At 37.4% G+C, this 20,735-nt stretch overlaps 1 protein-coding gene across 10 annotated transcripts in view; it reads left to right on the top strand.

Moving 5' to 3' along the window:
- The window catches only part of NF1 (neurofibromin 1), a 274,111-nt gene that overhangs the window by 228,255 nt on the left and 25,121 nt on the right, over positions 1 to 20,735 (top strand). For all 10 annotated transcript variants that reach the window (XR_005364696.1, XM_038548199.1, XM_038548201.1 and 7 more), the window contains 10 exons: positions 536 to 738; positions 4,268 to 4,461; positions 5,588 to 5,728; positions 5,885 to 6,164; positions 7,055 to 7,269; positions 7,514 to 7,575; positions 7,706 to 7,820; positions 8,337 to 8,438; positions 10,199 to 10,339; positions 19,219 to 19,345. Coding sequence is in view for 9 of the 10 variants with exons in the window: in XM_038548199.1 (XP_038404127.1) it covers positions 536 to 738; positions 4,268 to 4,461; positions 5,588 to 5,728; positions 5,885 to 6,164; positions 7,055 to 7,269; positions 7,514 to 7,575; positions 7,706 to 7,820; positions 8,337 to 8,438; positions 10,199 to 10,339; positions 19,219 to 19,345 (1,580 nt within the window). In the remaining variant the exon portion in view is untranslated. The remainder of the gene's footprint in view (positions 1 to 535; positions 739 to 4,267; positions 4,462 to 5,587; positions 5,729 to 5,884; positions 6,165 to 7,054; positions 7,270 to 7,513; positions 7,576 to 7,705; positions 7,821 to 8,336; positions 8,439 to 10,198; positions 10,340 to 19,218; positions 19,346 to 20,735) is intronic.

The raw sequence follows: 20,735 nt of genomic DNA, 5'->3' as shown, positions 1-20,735 counted from the left end.
TAGGATGTCTTGTAGGACACCAAGAAAGAAAGTCAGTAGGTACTAATGAAAGATTTTTGCATTTTAATCTGATGAGGGACCATCTCATTTATCCTCTTATGATCCCCATTATAAATAGATCTGATGGGAAGGGGGAACCACAATTTGAGTTTTTGGCTTCACTGAAAATATGATGAGCCTTTATTCTAACTAACTTTCTATTGAACCACTTTAGGACCATAAACCTCCCATATTCTATATCCCAGTAAAATATCTCTTAGAAATGTATTATAGTTACCTGTCTTAGGAGCCTTACAGGGCTCTTCTGGTATTGTCAAGAACCTCCCCTGAATCCCTAAATGATGAAGAAAATCCCTAAATGATCAAGGGTGTTGTGTTTACCATAGAATCATAAGACTTTATCTCTAATTGATCATAAAATTTAAAAGTAGTTGATTATGCTTTGTAATAGAATCCTAAGTTGTGCTTTATGAAAAAAATTTGGAATTATAAGAAAAAAATGTTTTAAAACAACTTCATTTGTGTTTCCTCCTAGGTCAGCTGCCTATAATCTTCTGTGTGCCTTAACTTGTACCTTCAATTTAAAAATCGAGGGCCAATTACTAGAGACATCAGGTTTATGCATCCCTGCCAACAACACCCTCTTTATTGTCTCTATTAGTAAGACACTGGCAGCCAATGAGCCACATCTGACCTTAGAATTTTTGGAAGAGTGTATTTCTGGATTTAGCAAGTCTAGTAAGTAATAATAATTTTCTTTAATACTAACAATGATTCTAAGAAGATTCAAAGAAAATCATTTCATTTCAGAATTTGCCAGTGAAATCATAACTGATTATATTTTCAGTTCTTTATTACTTCTTATTTTTCCTCTCTGATACTCTGCAACTGAAGGAACTTCCTGGTAGACAACATTGAGAAAAATCCACCAAAATTCTGATAAAAGCAAGGTGGCAAGATTTTTGATACTTTACATGTCTCTGAGTCATTTACAAAGTATTTTTCATACTGTTTCAGTTTAAATAGCTTCAGGATTTCTCTTCTAGGCAGATTTTTCTAGATGAGTGAAATATTAACATTGTCTCCTTGATTTTAAGGAAGAAATAGTCCTTTTCTCTTTCCATCAGGTTAACTTTGAATTGTGATTTTATTTGTCGTGTACAGTTCTTGGAGAATGTAGTGGCACATAATACAGGGCTCAGAGTCAACTCCTTATTTGACTTTTAATAAGTCTTACAAATTTAACATCCACACTTTCCATTTATTAATCTTCATACCCTATAGAAGTATAAATGTTACTCTTTCTCCAGCTTATTTCCTGACACTTTCTTCCCTCCTCTTTTTCTCTCCATAATACATAAAACTTTTTTTCTGCATTCAAACATGTTTCTCCTTTTTGTAAGACTTACTGATTTGAGAATAGTAAGACCACATAAAAGAGGTGCAAGCATGCTTACAAGTTGGGAAGAGAGGCAGAGGGAGAGAATCCTCAAGCAGACTCCCACTGAGTGCAGAGCCTGACTTGGGGCTCAGTCTCCGTGGCCTTATGAGATCATGACCTGAGCTAAAACCAAGATTTGAATGCTTAACTGACTGGGTCACCCAGGCACCCCTCAAACATATTTCTTGATTTTTCAGGTAATGGAAAGCTTTGACAATTCATCAAGACCAGATCACTATATATATTTACTTATAATTAGAGATGTAGGGATATAACCCTAAAAAGAAAATGTGTTAAGACTAACAAAACAAGAAAAGGATAAAGCTTTATTGAGAAATATTTTTAAAGATTTGAGTGAAATAAACAGGCATATTGTGTTCCTGGATGAACAGTTCTTCTTGATTATTATAGATTCAGTGCTTTCCCATCAAAATAGCTACAGGATTTGAGGACTAAGAATGAGGTAGAACTGGGACACCTAGGTCGTTCAGTTGGTTAAGCGCCCCACCCTTGATCTCAGCTCAGGTTGTAATCTTAGGCTCCAGAGTTCCAGCTCCACACTGGGCTCCATGTTGGGTGTGGAGCCTACTTAAGAAAAAAAAAAAAAAAAAAAAAAGTGAGGTAGAACTTAAGATGATTATAAATTCCATTTGAAACAACAAGGATAGTTAAGAAAATGTTGAAAAGAAAGAAAACAGAGACACTTGTTGCAGACATCTGAACACATAACAGTATCATAATTAAAGCAGAGCTGTTTAAGAATCAGCAATCAGATCAGTTTAAGAGAAACAGATTGATAAAGAAGTGTCATGAACTGATGGGGGAAAGATTAAATCATTAAAATAATGAGGCTGGGAAGCAAATTAAGTTGGGTCTTCACTTCTCCCCAAACCACAAGATACCAAAATAAGTTCTAGCTATATTTAAGAGTTGAATATAAAAACTTGGAACCATTAAAAAAAGGAAGAGGAAGAAGAATATTTCATTGCTTTCTGGGTGTAAGGACTTTATGAAGCAAAAACGTGGTTGATGAAAATAAAGGAAACAGTGAGCATAAGTGACTACATTAAACTTCCAAACATCTCTATTTCAGGAACATAAACAAAAGTAAAAAGATGATAAAAAAAAAAACTAGGAAATATGCTTGCAACAAATATTAGAAAAGATTAATATCTTTAATCATGAAGAGTTCGTATAGGTTGATCAAAAGAACAACAATAGCATGCAGGTCATAATAAAAAGGAATATATTTTAAGAAGTTCACTAATAAAAATCAAAGAAATAACTGAAAGAATAGCAAGATAACATTCAATTATCAAATTGGCAAAAGGGTTTTGTTTGTTTTTTTAAGATTTTACTTATTCATTCATGAGAGACGGAGAGAGGCAGAGACATAGGCAGAGGGAGAAGCAGGCTCCCCGCAGGAAGCCTGATGCTGGACTCTCTTCCAGGACCAGGGATCATGCCTTCATCCAAAGGCAGATGCTCAACCGCAAAGCCACCCAGGCGTCCCTGTTAGTTTGTTTATAATTCAGTGTTGATGGCCTATGGAATTGTGAACAGGGGCAATTTTTTGAGAAAGCGCTTTGGAAATGGGTATCAAGTGTTCATACCTTTTGGCCTCATGATCCCACCTTCTAGAGTTTATTGTAAGGAGTAAATGTTCAGATGTTTATTACAGCATTACTTTTTATTTAGATTTTTTAAGCTCAGGTATATCCTGTCAATAAGTACCCTCATCTTAAGTGAACAGCTTGATGAATTTTTATGTGTGAATCATCATAAAACCCTCTCCTAGATCAAGATACAGAACATCTCCAGCATCCAGAAGGCTCCTTTTAGTTCTATCCCCTCACCAAGAGTAATGACTACTGTGACCTCTGTTGCCACAGATTTATTTTGCCTGCTTTTGAGCTTCATATACCAGTATGTATAACAGCAAAAAACTGGAACAGTCTAAAGATGAAATAATAAAGAACTAATTAAATTATCAGATTTGTATGATGGAATAATATGAAACCATTAAAAATGTTTTAGGTACAGAATTTCAGTTTGGGAAGATGAAAAAGTTGTGGAGATGAATTCTGGTGATAGTTGCATAATGATGTGAACGTACTTAGGCCCACTGAACTGTATACTTAAAGATAGAAAATTTTACATTATGTGTATTTTACCACAATAAAAAAAGTGTTTTGGGGACTCTAGATAAAGTTATATAGAGGAATTTTTGTATTTTTTTCTAAGTCTGAATTTACTTCAAAATAAAAAGTTAAAACATGTTTTTAGAAAATTTTTAATGATGAGTAAATAATAGCAGTATAATGTGTGGTGAAGAAAATATTCAAAACATACTGCATATACAGCATAGTCCTATGGGGGACTTGGGGTAGGTTTATGTGTATACACACATACAAATATATGTTATCTCTATGTAGCTATGAAAGCCTGAGGAGAGATGAGGTATATTAATGTCAGTTTTATTCTTGTGGCAATGTTTTCCTTTCAAGTAACTTTCTGTGATTGCCATATATTCCTTTTACAGTTAGAATAAAACAATAACTTTTTTAACTAGAAGAGGAATGATTAAGAGGGAGAAAAAGTAGGTAAAACTTTTCAAAAATTGGCCAACTGGCTTTAAGTTTACTTTTTTCATGGCTTTTTTTCTTCATCTCTGTCTTTAATATATTGGCCAAATCTCTTTTCTCCACACCACATTCTATGTAATGACCTTTACCTTTTACCTTATTTTCCCCAATCCTCTATTTTTAGATAACTGTTGATGTAATTTTCATTGACCATCTATGCTAATAGTATATTTTTTCCCAGGTATTGAATTGAAACACCTTTGTTTGGAATACATGACTCCGTGGCTGTCAAATCTAGTCCGTTTTTGTAAGCACAATGATGATGCCAAAAGACAGAGAGTTACTGCTATTCTTGATAAGCTGATAACAATGACCATAAATGAGAAACAGATGTACCCATCTATCCAGGCCAAAATATGGGGGAGCCTTGGGCAGGTATTGAGTTTGCTCAAATATTTGTCTAGTACCTCTGTGATACAGATATTAATCTAATACCCCTTTGTAGAAAACATTGTGCTGGGCACTAGGGATATAGCTGTAGAAAAGATAGTCCCCTCTTTCAAAAAGCATGCAGATATTCCCCTAATTCTTGATTTGGTTCAGAATTGTAGTTTTCTCATGCATGTTTCAGAGCCAGAAAAACACTAATTATTTTAGCACTCTTTTCCATAGCATAATTACATAGAATTTAACTTTAAAAATCTGATGTTGTCTCTAGTAAATAGTGCCCTGTCTTATTTTTTTAGGGGGAGAGAGAGAGAGAGGGCATGAGTGGTGGGGGTAGGGGCAGAGAGAATCTCAAGCAGGCTCCATGCCTAGCTGAGAGCCCAGTGTAGGGCTTGATCTCATGACCCCAAGATCATGACCTGAGCTGAATTCAGTAATGGGAAACTAAACCGACTGAGCCACTTGACACCCCTGAATAGTGCTGTATAAAATATTCTAGTACTTATGTACCATAAATGTCAGTAGATGTTTGTTAACAATATTATTTTAGATGCCTTTCATGTATGGTTCTAGCACAAGAATACCAGTATTAAGATATAGAACACAATGTAGTATTTTATTTTTGTTTGATAAAAATTGTCCACATCATTTCTTCAAAGTTATCGTTTAAGGCAGCAGTACCCTACTCAAACAATGCTGCAAATCCTTTAAATAATTTGAAATGACCTTGGAGCCAGTTCTACAGAACATCTCAATACTTGATGTCACTTCCTATGTTTTAAAATAATTATATTTTATGTTAAGCATACATTACTGTCTTAGAAGAGAACAGATGTGCTTTGCTAGTAGATGAAAATAGTATTTGTGGACATTTTAAATTTTTAAATATTGGTCCCTTAATCTCTGAAGTAATTGAGTGAATATCTTTATCCTTCTTTGGATATTTAATGAATTATATTTACTGACACGTCTCTAAATAAAACCTAGTATTTGGGGGGCTTTAGGTAAAATAGAATTTTCATGTTGATTGGGCTGCTGCTTTGAAATATTTTTAAATTAAAAAGTTGGTGGAGTGAATAGCTAAAACATATGTTATTTTTCCCTTTTCTACTAGATTACAGATCTCCTTGATGTTGTACTAGACAGTTTCATCAAAACCAGTGCAACAGGTGGCTTGGGATCAATAAAAGCTGAGGTGATGGCAGATACTGCTGTAGCTTTGGCTTCTGGAAACGTGAAATTGGTTTCAAGCAAGGTAATCAACTTTTCCTTTGCCTTCTGGGCTTTGGCATGATGTCTGTTTTTACTACCAGAAGTTGTTTATATTATAACTAGTCATTTTAAGGTTAAACTGAAATTTTTTGTGATAAAACTGTTTTAGCCCGTTTTTAAAAATTCTGTTTCTTTACAGGTTATTGGAAGGATGTGCAAAATAATTGACAAGACATGTTTATCTCCAACTCCTACCTTAGAGCAACATCTTATGTGGGACGATATTGCTATTCTAGCACGCTACATGCTGATGCTGTCCTTCAACAATTCCCTTGATGTGGCAGCTCATCTCCCCTACCTCTTCCATGTTGTTACTTTCTTAGTAGCTACAGGGCCACTCTCCCTTAGAGCTTCCACACATGGATTGGTCATTAATATCATTCACTCTCTGTGTACTTGTTCACAGCTTCATTTTAGTGGTAAGTTTCCAGAAAGTACTTTGTGGTTTGCAATTTGTGACTCCATTTTATACCACCTGATGGGCATAAATTATCTTACTCATTGGGGATCCCTGGGTGGCTCAGTGGCTTAGCATCTGCCTTTGGTCCAGGGTGTGATCCTGGGGTCCCGGGGTTAAGTCCCACGTCAGGCTCCCTGCATGGAGCCTGCTTCTCCCTCTGCCTGTGTCTCTGCCTGTCTCACGAATAAATCAATAAAATCTTTTTAAAAAATTATCTTACTCATTATTGCGATACCTTTAACATTAGTTGCTTATTGAAGCCTGTGATGATGACATGAAATATTATCAAAAAGAAAAAGAATAGATTAATTCCATTCTATTTCAAGCTATAGCAGAGCAGAGGTTTTTTGCTTTTTTTTAAGATTTATTTATTTATTTATTTTAGAGAGAGACAGAGTGAATGGGGGAGAAGAGGCAAAGGGAGAGAGAGAATCCTCAAGCAGACGTCCCACTAAGCATGGCACCTGACATGGGGCTCAATCCCACAACCCTGAGATAATGACCTGAGCCAAAATCAAGAGTCAAATGCTTAACTGACTGAGCCACCCAGGTGCTCTTATAGCAAAGATTTTCTATGTGCATTTGTTAGGTAGATTCTTAGAGTTATCACAGAAGCTAAAGACTCTACCAGTTAACAGTGTTGTGTTACTGTCATGAATTTATAGATAAATGGAGCAAAAGCAGTGAGCTTTGAGAATAATATATCTACAGAGTTGGTGTAGGAAGCATGGTTATATAATTTTGATATGACACTCAGATTTTCTAAATACAACGTGAAATTTGGCACTTTAGAATTTTAAAAAAGTTAATATCTTTAAAGTCTTTCCTTGTTACTTTTTTCTTTTACAGAAGAGACAAAGCAAGTTTTGAGACTCAGTTTGACAGAGTTCTCATTACCCAAGTTTTACCTGCTGTTTGGCATTAGTAAAGTCAAGTCAGCTGCCGTCATTGCCTTTCGCTCCAGTTACCGGGACAGGTCATTCTCTCCTGGCTCCTATGAAAGGGAGACTTTTGCTTTGACATCCTTGGAAACAGTCACAGAAGCTTTGTTGGAGATTATGGAGGTACATTAGGCAAAATGATAAGAAACAGAGATCTTTTTTTTAATTCACTAGTAGTGTAAAGAAGAAATAGTTTATTCTGTTCATGCATAATGCTTAAATAAAAACACTCCCATGGAACACGTTCATTGATACTCTATATGTCATTTATTTAATGACATTATAAAAAATGACATAATTCACATTATTTAAATGTTTCTAAAAACATTTATGAACATAAATATATTTAGAGTATTTTTTTTTTAAGGCATGTATGAGAGATATTCCAACATGCAAGTGGCTGGACCAGTGGACAGAACTAGCTCAAAGGTAGGTCCCAACTAAATTAAAGTTGTAAAAGTATGTGTATTATTGAAAAGATAAGTACTACTGCATAACCAGTATTTTAATTATTTAAAATAAAGGTTTTTCATAAACTCTTTGGATTTTTTAATTGCAGATTTGCATTCCAATATAATCCATCCCTGCAACCAAGAGCTCTTGTTGTCTTTGGCTGTATTAGCAAACGAGTGTCTCATGGGCAGATAAAACAGATTATCCGTATTCTTAGCAAGGTACCCCTCCCCCCTCCCAAATATTTGTGATTCTTAAGTTGTAAAGCGGATCTTGTGTTTTTCTAAGGGACATCTAAATTTGAATTTAATGAAATGTCTTGTATGTTGGTCATTAAACTTTTAAACAATGAACTGAATTATTTTCTTTATTGTAATTCTTTGAAATGAAGAAACCTCTAAAGAAGGTATCTTAAAATACATATTATCTCTTTTGCTAAGAAGGTACTCTTAGTATTTTATCAGTTTTCAAAGCATTCAACTATATGGTAAAACTAGCCTTACATAAAATTACATAATTTGTAATTAATATAATAATGCCTAATGTATTAGAATATAATCTAAAATATTTAAAAATGAAAACCCAAATGATCTGTTTACCAAGAATACCATAGCACTGAAAATGATTCTGTCACTTATTAAATAAGGAATTGTTCCTGAACTGATTGTGAGATTCAGTTTAGGAATTGATGTTTTATTTCAATGAAAGTAAAATAAAAAATTCTGTTTCCCTAAAAGGCACTTGAGAGTTGCTTAAAAGGACCTGATACTTACAACAGTCAAGTTCTGATAGAAGCTACAGTAATAGCACTAACCAAATTACAACCACTTCTTAATAAGGTAATTACTATATAGAAAATGAATGCGTTTATTTTGGGTATCAGTGTTAAATGTTACTTTATTTTGTTTCAAAGAGTTCAGAAAATGAACTGAGAAGAAGTTATAAAGAAAAAGCTGTAAAGTAGAACTTCTTGTCTTTAAATTTAGTTGTTTGAAGAATTTATATTAAAGGGAGGGAGAATAAGTATGGGGAGTATGTTCTCAAGAGCTTATAAGTATTTGTCTCATCAGTGCTAAAAGAAAAAGAGGTATATATTCTTAATTCTTTTATCCAGTAAGTATTCACTGAGCATCTGCTATGTGCCAAGTACCATTTTAGGTGCTAGAGATGTAGTACCTAAAGAAAACTAATAAAACTCCTTTCCTCATGGAGCTTATATTCTGGGGATGAGTGTGGGAGTTGGGAAGTGAATAGGTAATAAAGTAAGTAAAATATGTAGTGTGCTAGTTCATGATCATTATTGTGGAGAAATATAAAGCTGGGGCAAGTATACCTGTACATCAAGAGAGTTTAGGTGCTAAATGAAGGCAATATTTAAAAGGAATAAAATGATGTGGCCACTGTTTCAGGATGGTTTGAGCTTATCTCAGCTTTGTGATATGGAACAGGTCATTTACTATATCTGAACATCATGTTTCCACATTGATAAAATGAGTAAACTAGCCTAGAGGATGGCAGACTATTATTTTCTAACTCTGAAGTTGTATAATTATGTGAATTGAGTACAAAGATATGCCAGATTTGAGGGAGATTACAGAGAAATAAACACCTGTATGTTATATGTTCTATGTTCTACAGACATATCTTTTAAACCTAAATTGCACAAAATTGTTTTCTCATCCTTATCTTAGAAGTTAAAATGAGGCTCAGAAGGGCTAAGTGACTTGCCCAAGTTCATATACCTAATAAGACAGAGCCATGATTCTCTTCCATGGCTGTCTGACCCTAAAGTCCTTATATTTTCCCATATACCACACTCTTAAATAAAGGTTCCCCAAAATACGTATCTTTAATTCAGAACAGCAAGAAATTACTATACTGGTAAAGGTGACAAAATTAAAAGGATAGAGTCTAAGGTTAAAGAGATAGGTACGATTTAGTGTAGAGAAAGGGAGAAAGCCTTGCCCGGCAAACATACAGCAGGAGAATTATACAGGAATGCTGGGACAATGAAGGGATCGTAGGTAGACCATTCTAGTAGTGTGGAGAAACTTTGCAGGAGAATAGTGAGATGGAAGGTTGTAAAGATTGGATAGAACCAATCTAACATCCAAGATTCTTCAGAAGGGAGTTTGGAAATGTACCTGTTTGTTTTTAAGCAAATGAGTAGTAGACTAAAGGAAGACTAAAGGAAGGGTCCTTCTGGCAGTAGCGTGCACAGGAGATTGGAGTAGGGGGATACTGGAGGCAGAAGGAATCCACATTTAGAAGAAAGAAGGTTGGCATAGGATAGTGTTATTAGCAATAAGCAAATACAAAAGAGACTACTTTGGAAGAATTAGCAAGACTTGGTGACTGGAGTTTGGAATCAGAGAACAGGGAGAAATCCAAGGAGGCGGCTGAGGTTCTCCGTCTGGCTAACAGTATCTTTAGTTACACACAGGGAATGGATAAAGAGCTTACCCTTATATTTACTTTCCCCCAAAAAGAAAACCTGCATAATTCGGGGGATAATGTGCTTTGTTTTATACTGCAATGTGTTTTGGATGAGACTGTTTATAGTTCATCTCACTAATCTGGAATGCGTGACCCTTGCCAGGACTCCCCTCTGCACAAAGCCCTCTTTTGGGTGGCTGTGGCTGTGCTACAGCTCGATGAGGTCAACCTGTATTCAGCAGGCAGTGCGCTTCTGGAACAAAACCTGCACACCTTAGACAGTCTGCGGGTATTCAATGACAAGGTAAGCTGACTTTCAGTGAGCATCCTAGAGGATGCACAAGTATAATGCCTCCTCTTTTATTGTTGTTGTCCTTTGAAAATCAGAAGAGGTCCATAACTTTAGTATGCAGTTCTGTAATGCAGCTTATCGTGAGTATAGTTCCCTAACAGCTTATAAAAAATTCTTTAAACTTTTTTATATAAAAATAGCAGAAAACAGTACTCACCCAATACTGGTAAACAGAATAGGGATAAAAAATACTGAGTAGTAATAGTAGCTACTATGCTAAAAGCTGTGCTGTGCTATGCTGTACTATGCACTGTACAATCATTATTTGTGTTTTCATAATCCAAAAGTAAAAGTTATTAGCATTCTCTACTCTGCACTTCACACATGAAAAAATAATCTAAATATAAGCTTATTTTTATTGAATAGTGGTACTTAATGAAAAAAGTAGGTTGGAGAGTCTGAAGGAAACTTTTAGGTACTTAATTATACTAGTTTTTTGTTTTGCCTAATCCCACTTTGAAACATACCATTAGCATCCTTCTGAACATTTATCAACCTTGACTGAGGTTGAATTCTGGTTTACAGAGTGTAGAGAAAGAGACGTAACAGTATGAAATGATGTTCCTTTTTTGTCTTTGGAGAAAAAAGGGAAGAGTCTAGGAAAGAAGAGAGGAATTTTTTTAAAGATATGTGTTTATAACAAGAGATTTACTTGAAGTGAATTTGAACAAAGCTGTGGGTAGGGAAAAAAGAATAGGAGCATGGTTTTAAGTGTGAGGACGGCTGAGCTAAACACTCTGATTAGTCTGCCAAATGTGGTGTAGGCTTAATAGCTACCTTGAAATTTATCCATCAGACTTCCATTTTACAAAATAGAAAAGAACAAAGAAGTTAAATAACTTGTCCATATTTGTATATCTGATTTGTGACAAGAGCCCCTCTTTCCTAATCCCCTTTGCTCTTTTCTGGGGTTGTCTTAGGACAGTGGTGGTCAGAAAGATAGCTAGATATTGGCCGTTTGTTTGGATATAAAAATATTTGTAAATAAAATGTTTCTCTAGGAGTATCTGCCTTGGGATTTTCATTGCCAGAACAGCCCATAACAGGAGCTAATACTGACCTCAGTGCCCCCAGGATACTAGGGATCAGAGTTAATAAAACTTATTAAAAGTCGCCAGGATATAAGGTGATTAAGGTCTGAGGATCTGATGTATAACATGGTGACTATAGTTGATAACATTGTAGTGTATAATTGAAATTTGCTAAGAGAGTAGAACTTTAAGTTCTATATTTAATGATTTAATGTTCTCACCAAAAGCAGGGGTAGGTGTGATTAAATATGTGAGGTGTGGTGTACACTTTCAATATCTTAGAATTTTATTTGTCAATTATACCTCAATAAAGCTAGAAAAAATTGTACATATAGCAGGCTAATAGGTAATCATACTTTATATAGTATTCTGCACTTTGTATTTTATTTAATATAAAGTGAACATCTTTCTAAACACATATTCATGCACACACACATATATATATACACACACACATAAATACACATGCACTTGTGCATGTAATTCTTTGTAATGGCTACAGTGTTTTACAATATGCATGAGCCGCAGTTTTTTTCAACCATTTGCCCATTAATGAACGATTGATTTGTTTCTGTCTTTTCTTCTTTCTTTTATAAACAGTGCTGCTCTAAACATTTCTCTACATTTATTTTAAATGCTCATGTTTTTCTTTCTTTAAGATAGAAATCTAGATAACCCAAGCTGAGGCTCTAAACACCTTCAGTTTGCTTTTAAAAATCGCTGTTGTGGGCTTTTGGGTTTTTTTTAAAAATGCAAATTCCTGGGCTTTGCCCAGTGACTTTATTTTTTTTTTTAATTTTTTTTATTGGTGTTCAATTTACCAACATACAGAATAACCCCCAGTGCCCGTCACCCATTCACTCCCACCCCCTGCCCTCCTCCCCTTCTACCACCCCTAGTTCGTTTCCCAGAGTTAGCAGTCTTTACGTTCTGTCTCCCTTTCTGATATTTCCCACACATTTCTTCTCCCTTCCCTTATATTCCCTTTCACTATTATTTATATTCCCCAAATGAATGAGACCATATAATGTTTGTCCTTCTCCGACTGACTTACTTCACTCAGCATAATACCCTCCAGTTCCATCCACGTTGAAGCAAATGGTGGGTATTTGTCATTTCTAATAGCTGAGTAATATTCCATTGTATACATAAACCACATCTTCTTTATCCATTCATCTTTCGATGGACACCGAGGCTCCTTCCACAGTTTGGCTATTGTGGCCATTGCTGCTATAAACATCGGGGTGCAGGTGTCCCTGCGTTTCATTGCATCTGTATCTTTGGGGTAAATCCCCAGCAGTGCAATTGCTGGGTCGTAGGGCAGGTCTATTTTTAACTCTTTGAGGAACCTCCACACAGTTTTCCAGAGTGGCTGCACCAGTTCACATTCCCACCAACAGTGTAAGAGGGTTCCCTTTTCTCCGCATCCTCTCCAACATTTGTGGTTTCCTGCCTTGTTAATTTTCCCCATTCTCACTGGTGTGAGGTGGTATCTCATTGTGGTTTTGATTTGTATTTCCCTGATGGCAAGTGATGCAGAGCATTTTCTCATGTGCATGTTGGCCATGTCTATGTCTTCCTCTGTGAGATTTCTCTTCATGTCTTTTGCCCATTTCATGATTGGATTGTTTGTTTCTTTGGTGTTGCGTTTAAGAAGTTCTTTATAGATCTTGGAAACTAGCCCTTTATCTGATACGTCATTTGCAAATATCTTCTCCCATTCCGTAGGTTGTCTTTTAGTTTTGTTGACTGTATCCTTTGCTGTGCAAAAGCTTCTTATCTTGATGAAGTCCCAATAGTTCATTTTTGCTTTTGTTTCTTTTGCCTTCATGGATGTATCTTGCAAGAAGTTACTATGGCCGAGTTCAAAAAGGGTGTTGCCTGTGTTCTTCCCTAGGATTTTGATGGAATCTTGTCTCACATTTAGATCTTTCATCCATTTTGAGTTTATCTTTGTGTATGGTGAAAGAGAGTAGTCTAGTTTCATTCTTCTGCATGTGGATGTCCAATTTTCCCAGCACCATTTATTGAAGAGACTGTCTTTCTTCCAATGGATATTCTTTCCTCCTTTATCGAATATTAGTTGACCATAAAGTTCAGGGTCCACTTCTGGGTTCTCTATTCTGTTCCATTGATCTATGTGTCTGTTTTTGTGCCAGTACCACACTGTCTTGATGACCACAGCTTTGTAGTACAACCTGAAATCTGGCATTGTGATGCCCCCAGATATGGTTTTCTTTTTTGGCTATTCGGTGTCTTTTCTGATTCCACACAAATCTTAAAATAATTTGTTCTAACTCTCTGAAGAAAGTCCATGGTATTTTGATAGGGATTGCATTAAACGTGTATATTGCCCTGGGTAACATTGACATTTTCACAATATTAATTCTGCCAATCTATGAGCATGGAATATTTTTCCATCTCTTTGTGTCTTCCTCAATTTCTTTCAGAAGTGTTCTATAGTTTTGAGAGTATAGATCCTTTACATCTTTGGTTAGGTTTATTCCTAGGTATCTTATGCTTTTGGGTGCAATTGTAAATGGGATTGACTCCTTAATTTCTCTTTCTTCAGTCTCATTGTCAGTGTATAGAAATGCCACTGATTTCTGGGTATTGATTTTGTATCCTGCCACGCTACCAAATTGCTGTATGAGTTCTAGTAATCTTGGGGTGGAGACTTTTGGGTTTTCTATGTAGAGTATCATGTCATCGGCAAAAAGGGAGAGTTTGACTTCTTCTTTGCCAATTTGAATGCCTTTAATGTCTTTTTGTTGTCTGATTGCTGAGGCTAGGACTTCCAGTACTATGTTGAATAGCAGTGGTGAGAGTGGACATCCCTGTCTTGTTCCTGATCTTAGGGGAAAGGCTCCCAGTGCTTCCCCATTGAGAATGATATTTGCTGTGGGCTTTTCGTAGATGACTTTTAAGATGTTGAAGAATGTTCCCTCTATCCCTACACTCTGAAGAGTTTTGATCAGGAATGGATGCTGTATTTTGTCAAATGCTTTCTCTGCATCTAATGAGAGGATCATATGGTTCTTGGTTTTTCTCTTGCTGATATGATGAATCACATTGATTGTTTTACGGGTGTTGAACCAGCCATGTGTCCCAGGGATAAATCCTACTTGGCCATGGTGAATAATTTTCTTAATGTGTTGTTGGATCCTATTGGCCAGTATCTTGTTGAGAATTTTTGCATCCATGTTCATCAGGGATATTGGTCTGTAATTCTCCTTTTTGGTTGGGTCTTTGTCTGGTTTTGGAATTAAGGTGATGCTGGCCTCATAGAACGAATTTGGAAGTACTCCATCTCTTTCTATCTTTCCAAACAGCTTTAGAAGAATAGGTATGGTTTCTTCTTTAAACGTTTGATAGAATTCCCCTGGGAAGCCATCTGGCCCTGGACTCTTGTGTCTTGGGAGGTTTTTGATGACTGCTTCAATTTCCTCCCTGGTTATTGGCCTGTTCAGGTTTTCTATTTCTTCCTGTTCCAGTTTTGGTAGTTTGTGGCTTTCCAGGAATGCGTCCATTTCTTCTAGATTGCCTAATTTATTGGCGTGTAGCTGTTCATAATATGTTTTTAAAATCGTTTGTATTTCCTTGGTGTTGGTAGTGATCTCTCCTTTCTCATTCATGATATTATTAATTTGAGTCTTCTCTCTCTTCTTTTTAATAAGGCTGGCTAATGGTTTATCTATCTTATTAATTCTTTCAAACAACCAACTCCTGGTTCTGTTGATCTGTTCCACAGTTCTTCTGGTCTCAATTTCATTGACTTCTGCTCGAATCTTTATTAACTCTCTTCTTCTCCTGGGTGTAGGATCTATTTGCTGTTTTTTCTCTAGCTCCTTTATGTGTAAGGTTAGCTTTTGTATTTGAGTTCTTTCCAGTTTTTGAGTGGATGCTTGTATTGCAATGTATTTCCCCCTTAGGACTGCTTTTGCTGCATCCCAAAGATTTTGAACGGTTATATCTTCATTCTCATTAGTTTCCATGAATCTTTTTAATTCTTCCTTAATTTCCTGGTTGACCCTTTCATCTTTTAGCAGGATGGTCCTTAACCTCCACGTGTTTGAGGTCCTTCCAAACTTCTTGTTGTGATTTAGTTCTAATTTCAAGGCATTATGGTCTGAGAATATGCAGGGGACGATCCCAATCTTTTGGTATCGGTTCAGACCCGATTTGTGACCCAGTATGTGGTCTATCCTGGAGAAAGTTCCATGTGCACTTGAGAAGAATGTGTATTCAGTTGAGTTTGGATGTAAAGTTCTGTAGATATCTGTGAAATCCATCTGGTCCAGTGTATCATTTAAAGCTCTCGTTTCTTTGGAGATGTTGTGTTTAGAAGACCTATCGAGTATAGAAAGAGCTAGATTGAAGTCACCAAGTATAAGTGTATTATTATCTAAGTATTTCTTCACTTTGGTTATTAATTGATTGATATATTTGGCAGCTCCCACATTCGGGGCATATATATTGAGGATTGTTAAGTCCTCTTGTTGGATAGATCCTTTAAGTATGATATAGTGTCCCTCTTCATCTCTCACTACAGTCTTCAGGGTAAATTTTAGTTTATCTGATGTAAGGATGGCTACCCCTGCTTTCTTTTGAGGACCATTCGAATGGTAAATGGTTCTCCAACCTTTTATTTTCAGGCTGTAGGTGTCCTGTCTAAAATGAGTCTCTTGTAGACAGCAAATAGATGGGTCCTGCTTTTTTATCCAGTCTGAAACCCTGCGCCTTTTGATGGGGTCATTAAGCCCATTCACGTTCAGAGTTACTGTTGAGAGATATGAGTTTAGTGTCATCATGGTATCTATTCAGTCCTTGTTTTTGTGGATTGTTCCACTGAACTTCTTCTTAAAGGGGAATTTTAAGAGTCCCCCTTAAAATTTCTTGCAGAGCTGGTTTGGAGGTCACATATTCTTTCAGTTCCTGCCTGTCTTTGAAGCTCTTTATCTCTTCTTCCATTTTGAATGAGAGCCTTGCTGGATAAAGTATTCTTGGTTGCATGTTCTTCTCATTTAGGACCCTGAATATATCCTGCCAGCCCTTTCTGGTCTGCCAGGTCTTTGTGGAGAGGTCTGCTGTTACCCTAATACTCCTCCCCATAAAAGTCAGGGATTTCTTGTCTCTTGCTGCTTTAAGAATCTTCTTTTTATCTTTGGAATTTGCAAGCTTCACTATTAAATGTCGAGGTGTTGAATGGTTTTTATTGATTTTAGGGGGGATCTCTCTATTACCTGGATCTGAATGCCTGTTTTCCTTCCCAGATTAGGAAAGTTTTCAGCTAGAATTTGTTCAAATACATATTCTGGCCCTCTGTCCCTTTTGGCGCCCTCGGGAACACCAATTAAACGTAGGTTTTTCTTCCTCAGGCTGTCGTTTATTTCCCTTAATCTATCTTCATGGTCTTTTAATTGTTTGCCTCTTTTTTCCTCAGTTTCCCTCTTTGCCATCAACTTGTCTTCTGTGTCACTCACTCGTTCTTCCACCTCATTAACCCTCGTCATTAGGACTTCTAGTTTGGATTGCATCTCATTCAATTGATTTTTAATTTCTGCCTGATTAGCTCTAAATTCTGCAGTCATGAAGTCTCTTGAGTCCTTTATGCCTTTTTCTAGAGCCACCAGTAGCTGTATAAATAGTGCTTCTGAATTGGCTTTCTGACATTGAATTGTAATCCAGATTTTATAACTCTGTGGGAGAGAGGACTGTTTCTGATTCTTTCTTTTGAGGTGAGGTTTTCCTTCTAGTCATTTTGCTCAGTATAGAGTGGCCAAAACCAAATTGTATTGGGAAAACGAGAAAAAGAGAGGAGAGAAAGAAGGAAAGAAAAGAGAAAGAAAAAAAAAAAAAGGAAGAAAAAAAGAAAAAGAGAAAGAAAAAGAAAGAAAGGGGAAAAAAGGGCGGGAGAAGGAAACAAATCAAAAAGCAAAACAAAACAAAACAAAAAACCACTGCAGAGTATCTTCTGATTCTGTGTACTTTAAGTCCCTTGACTTCCCCTGGAACTTGTCCGTCTAGCTGGTCTTCTGGGGGAGGGGCCTGTTGTGCTGATTTTCAGGTGTTAGCACTTGGGGGAGCTGCTCTGCCCCCTGCCTGGTGCAGGGCTCAGTGGGGGTTGTTTACCCCGTGAGGCCCCAGGAGGAACAACCGCAATGGCGGGGCCAGCTCTGGAGCCCTGGATTCAGCTCCTGCAGTAGCTCCGGAGCTCTCTGTCTACAGTGCCTGGAGGCTCCGGGGTGGGGCCGCTGATCTGCTCAGCTCCGGGCAGGAGCGTCCTTGCGGTCCTGGGCCCTCCCGGCCTCTGCCTGTCCCGGGGGGAAGCCGGATCCTGGGCTGTGTCCGGGCGCCCTGTGCCCCCGGCCTGCGCTGTTGGATTCGCGCTCCCGGTGGCGCAGCCGCTTCCGCGGAGCCGCCGCCCGAGCCCCCCGAGCTGCTCCCGGATCAGCGCAGCCCCTCCGCACGAAGCCTCTTCCTCCGCCCGAGCCCCTCCGAGCTGCTCCGGCCGCGCATCCCCATCCGCGGAGCCGCCGCCCGAGCCCCTCCGAGCTGCTCCGGGTCCCGCGGGGCGTGCTGCAGCCCTTAGGGAGATGGGCGCACTCTCCTGGGGGGGCAGTTGCTCTGTTACTGTCCCAGGGACCCCGAGGGCATCCCTGCCCTCCTGGGTCCTGCTCCAACTCCCTGCGAGCCCCTTTCCGTTAGGGAAGGTTGGTGCAGCTCCTGCGTCTCCGGGACGGGGCTCTCCTGTCCTGGGGATACTCGCCCCGGCCTCAGCCCGGCTCCTCGCGGGGCCCCTCCCCCTTGGAGGTCTTTTGTTTCTTTATTTCTTTTTTCCCGTCTTCCTACCTTGACAGAAGCGCGAACTCTTCTCACTATAGCATTCCAGGTGTTCTCTCTTTAATTCTCAGGCCGAATTCATAGATTTTCAGGATAATTTGAAGGTTTTCTAGGTAATTTGGTGGGGACTGGTGATTTGGAGACCCTACTCTTCCGCCATCCTGCCCCTCCTGCCCGCCCAGTGACTTTAAAGCAGGTATTCATCTTCAGTGACTTTAAGGCAGATATTCCTGGAGCCACACTTTAGAAACACTGTTAAAGTCTTAATTATCTTAGGCAAGTGGGCATGGCATTTTTAAGTTTTAGTTTCCTTGTTCTCCCACAGTAGAATGTAAAATCCACTTGGGTGAGTAGATTTTATCTATTTAAGTTCACTGATTTATTTGTAGGGCCTATTTGCAGGGCCTAGAACCATGCCTGGCACATCAAAAACACATAATAAGTACTTGATAAGTAAAAGAATGAGTGAATAAATCTGTAAAATGGTGCTAATATTGACTACAATAGAATTGCTTTAAGATTCCAGTACAGTAATGCATCTAACATTATACTGTGGCACTCAGTAAATATGAACTCTTTGTTTTCTCAAATTTTCAGTCACCATACACAAAATGCCCACTACCATTCAATATATGGGTCTTATTTAAAACAACAGTAATTACAATTTTTAAAAAGTCACCAGGATTTAAATTGATAGTCATTTATTTTGCATCATAAATCAAAGCTATTTCGTCTTCTATCATCTTATTATTTATATATGCTTGATTGTCTCACTAATTTATAGTATCTTAAATGTTCTATGGTTTTCTATAGTCACCTGAAAATAGTTTCTCTCAACTTGAATGGATTACTTATCTTGTCATAGCTATTGAACACAATAAAAAAACCCAGTAAGTGATCCTTTAAGGAAAGTTCTTGTGTGAACACTATCAACCATATTCTGATTATCTTTAATAGAGTCCAGAGGAAGTATTTATGGCAATCCGGAATCCTCTGGAATGGCACTGCAAACAAATGGATCATTTTGTTGGACTCAATTTCAACTCTAACTTTAACTTCGCACTGGTTGGACACCTCTTAAAAGGTAGAGGCCTCAGAATATTTTTTATGAAATGATATCAAGAAGCCAGAAGTAACTAAAATAATTTGTTATTTGAAATAATTTGGCTCATATGTCTTTATTTATTTGTTTGTTATAAAGATTATTTGAGAGGGAGCATGTGAGGGGAGAGGGTAAGCAGGGAGGGGCAGAGCAAGAGAGAATCTCAGTCAGACTCTTCACTGAGCATGGAACCGGATACAGGGCTCGATCCCACGACCCTGAGATCATGACCTCAGCCAAAACCAAGAATTGGATGCTCAACCAACTCAGCTATCAAGGCGCCCCTCATATGTCTTACTTTAAATACCGATACATGTTTTATTGAGCTATGCTTTGTTCAGTATATTTTTTAATAGAGCCTAATTTATGCATCAAATACAGATTTCCTTTAAAAGGCAAAAGATTTGATTCTTGAAATAATCATAAGTAGTGGACTTTCTAACTTAGTTAACACTAAGTATTTTTGATTATTTGAAATAAGGCAGACTGTAAATCAATAAATGTTACTTTGAGTAATTTATGTTCTCTTAGAGATTTGATCACAGATTTTCTTCAAATTGTTTCTAATGTATTGCTGATCAGTCACATTGTTATATACCATACCATCTCATCTTTCTGGTCCCCCACCCCAAATTTCTGAGTTACTGATAGCAGTGGTCTCCAGCTAGTCCTCAGAGCCAGCTCATTCAGTGCCTATCCTGGCTTTACTCCCCACTGCTGACTTCGCTATGTGTTAGCTTTGGCTTCTTAACATGGAACAGTCTTGGCCAGAGACTACACAATTAATAGGAACAGCACAGGGTGGTAAGTCAGAGGCAAAGGCAATACGAAGGAAGGCTTGGGATGAGGAGCTGGTGTAAACCAGCTTTGGCCACAATTAGAGACTTAAGCTCTATCTTGAGTCTGCAGTTTTGTAAATCAATTTAAATGATTCTTAGGCTTGAGGGATCATGGAGGTTCCCTCCAGTTTTTACCTAACATATGTACATACACCTACTACTGTGAATGTGAACATTTGATTTCATTACCTTATGAAATTTCTGCAAAAAATTAATAATTTTAATCTCTAAAGTGAACATCAGTTGCTCAAAAGATACCAAAAAGATACTGCAGAATGCCAAAAAGAAGGATTGCACTAGGCTGATAAAGCGCTTGCTTATTCTCTCCTTTTAAAGGTACCAGATATTTTCAGTGCACAAATTCCCGTCTTTAAATGGAATAGCACTAATAGTATCTTAAGGTGATCTCCAGTACCTAAATTTTTATTTTATTTTATTTTATTTTATTTTATTTTATTTTATTTTATTTTATTTTATTTTATTATTATTATTATTATTTTACCTAGTTTTTTTTAATTGCCTGCACTGCTTTA

The sequence above is a fragment of the Canis lupus genome, chromosome 9, assembly GCF_011100685.1.
Source record: "Canis lupus familiaris isolate Mischka breed German Shepherd chromosome 9, alternate assembly UU_Cfam_GSD_1.0, whole genome shotgun sequence".
In the NCBI taxonomy this organism is placed as follows: domain Eukaryota; kingdom Metazoa; phylum Chordata; class Mammalia; order Carnivora; family Canidae; genus Canis; species Canis lupus.
Note: the sequence above shows the minus strand (reverse complement) of the source record. Positions and strands in the feature narration are given on the sequence as shown.